Consider the following 2,827-nt stretch of genomic DNA (forward strand, 5'->3'; position numbering starts at 1 on the left):
GGAAACAGTCATGTCTAGACTCCATGATGACTGCAGGGCTCCCATGGGACCTGCCGCTTCCTGGGAAATATTCCAGCCCCTCCTCAGGATACTCAGTACTTAAATTAAGCATGTGGATATCCTACTGGGCTAGTGGTTCATGGAGGTCTGGTTTTGTCTCTCCTGTGCTTAATTCAGTGGTGGGGAGACGCTAGGACTTTGCAGGGAGAGCTGTGTTTACAGTTCCAGGGACAGCCTCCAGAATGAGAGAACAGTGATGTTGATGGGGTGGTGAGAAAGCTTCCTTAGGAATCCAGCTGCTGACTTATGAAGCACAGCTCTCTGCAGCCCCAAGTGATACTTCTCCTTGTGTGGTTCTATCTTCACACTGATTGTGAGTCGCAGATGCTGTGAGTGGGCTGTCATTGGCTGTTCTGTACTGTTATCACCTCAATCTTCTCAAAACACTAAGTCTATCATCTGGTGTCTGAGAGCTGCCGTGTCTTTAGGAGGTTTCCAAGCAAGGGACGCACTGTGATGAGACAGGATATTCAATGATGAGTCGGTCATGTTGGACTATCTCAGCCACTTCTTCTGAGCACATTGTTCTTTTCATTCATTGCATTCCTGTGTGCTAAGAATAACAATTTCTCACACAAAATAGTAGAGTGATTGGTGAGGGAGACTGACACATCAGGAGGCATGAGCTGGGGTCCACATATGAGTACACAACTCACATGGCCCAGAGCACCTGCAGATAAATGCTTGACAGTTCCAGCACTGCAGCATTTCAATAGCCTTGCAACCTTGGTCCCCGGCATTGAAATGCTCATCCCCATGGCTTCGTGATATTCAGTGACTGCCATGTTCTCTGAGCACTGACATATAGTCCCCACCCCATCAAATAGAAAAACATAAAATTTTATTTCTTTACAAAGTTTAGGAAAATATAATGCAATTCCCAACCAAAGACAAAATTTCCCTTGCCTCAATTATATACACACTTGAGAAATCAAAGGAATATGTACAATTCCTGAAGAAGTCTATACTGGTGTGTTCTGACAAAACCTGTCTCCAGGGGAGAGAAGCAGGGGACCAGGGAACCGCCCTTCTGGGCTCACACCGAGGCCCTTCTGGGGCCTGGGAGGAACATGTTCTCTGTGGGCAAAGTTCTGCTTCCCCACAGGGACATGCACCCCCCTAACTTCCTAGCACCTGGGCTGGTCACACCCCTCTGCCTGCCCAACCTACCCAGCCCCCTCTCATTTGCAAGTCCTCAGAGCTCATGCCTGGACATCAATAATAGTCTGTGTCACCCTGTAGGGTCAGTGTCTGTCACACCCAGAGTGGACATGAGGGCCCCTGTGCAGCTCCTCAGCTTCCTGCTGCTCTGGCTCCCGGGTAAGGAGGGAAATGCAGGTTTACATGAATTTGGACTGCTGGGTCCTTCAGGGAAAGAAATTATATAACTTATGATTCATGATAATGACATACGCTTATATTTTTACCTCAGGTGTCAGGTGTGATATCCAGATGACCCAGCCTCCATTCCTGTCTGCATCTCTGGGAGAGAAAGTAATCATCACCTGCAAGGCCAGTCAGGACATTTACAGTAGTTTAAGCTGGTATCAGCGGAAACCAGGGAAATCTCCCAGGGTCCTCATCTATGGTGCAACCAGTTTACAACCAGGCGTTCCTCCTCGGTTCAGTGGCAGTGGATCTGGGACAGATTTCACTCTCACCATCAGCAGCCTGAATTCTGAGGATTCTGCCACTTATTACTGTCAACAGCATAGTAGTTTCCCTCCCACAGTGATACACACCAGAACATAAACCCCCAGACATCAGCTGTGTGAGGCTGGGCTGCCCCAGCTGCTCCTCCTGGTGCCTCCACTGCTGAGGGTGTATCAGATGCAGCCAGGCTTAAAGATTAACAGAATTTGCTTTTGATGTACATACACTTTTAAAGAAAAATGCATCATATAACGAGGAAAGGATACTACAATTGGTAAGACCCTAGCCATGCATGTGAAAAACTCTACTTGGATCCACAGGACCCCGTATTTTTCCTGAGGGAATTTCTCTAAGCCAGGAATGAGCCCTGAGCACTGACAGGTGTGAAACCCAAAGAATCAAACACAGAAACAAAGTAAAAGTACTTTACAGCTCTTTCATCCAGAGTCAGACAGTGGAACAGGCCGAGGACATCTCATCACTAGTATCCCCGGGATGACAGAGGACAGTCACCTCCTGTGAGCCGGGGGACACACACCTCCCTGTTCTGCTACTCCTTCCAGGGATGCTGTGCTCTTTGGGAGCCTCACAGGGCCCCAGCACCTGGATCACATCTCCCCCATCCCAGTCTGCCCTTCCCAGACCCTCTCACCTTCTCCACAAGCACCCCCAGGGCTTCTGCTCAGTGTCCCTGGTGGAGACTCCAGTGTGTCATCTCCAACTCCCTGTCCTGAACTCATAGGCCCCAGTTTATCCTGCTCATACAGGGGTCCTGGTGACTTCAGCGATGGGCTCCTGTTCTCCTCATTCCTGTCATTGTCACCCCTATTTCTGACACTTTTCTGTGGATTCCTGTGCAGGACACTCGTCGTGAGTGGGATCCTGGGAAGCAGAATGTAGAGTAGGAGTTCTCTGACCCTGGGGCAGACACAGTCCTCTGGGAACTGTACCCTTGTAGCAGGATTAACAATGGTGCAGACATGAGAACTTCCTCACTGGAGTCCCTTGGGAAGCTGGCAATGACTGAGAGTGGTTTCCCTCTGGAACCATGCTGACCCTTAACCTCTGTGTTGCTCCTGTCAAACAAGTCACCTGGTGGACACTCTCCCCAAAC

At 49.4% G+C, this 2,827-nt stretch overlaps 1 gene segment (V, D, J or C); it reads left to right on the plus strand.

Moving 5' to 3' along the window:
- Positions 1-1,331: 1,331 nt before the first annotated feature.
- On the plus strand, positions 1,332-1,812 carry LOC130035306 (immunoglobulin kappa variable 1-9-like). The segment is given in 2 exon segments: positions 1,332-1,380; positions 1,493-1,812. Coding segments are annotated over 2 exon segments (369 nt in total).
- Positions 1,813-2,827: the final 1,015 nt, after the last annotated feature.

The sequence above is a fragment of the Sorex fumeus genome, unplaced genomic scaffold (assembly GCF_029834395.1).
Source record: "Sorex fumeus unplaced genomic scaffold, SorFum_2.1 ptg000006l, whole genome shotgun sequence".
Taxonomy (NCBI): Eukaryota; Metazoa; Chordata; class Mammalia; order Eulipotyphla; family Soricidae; genus Sorex; species Sorex fumeus.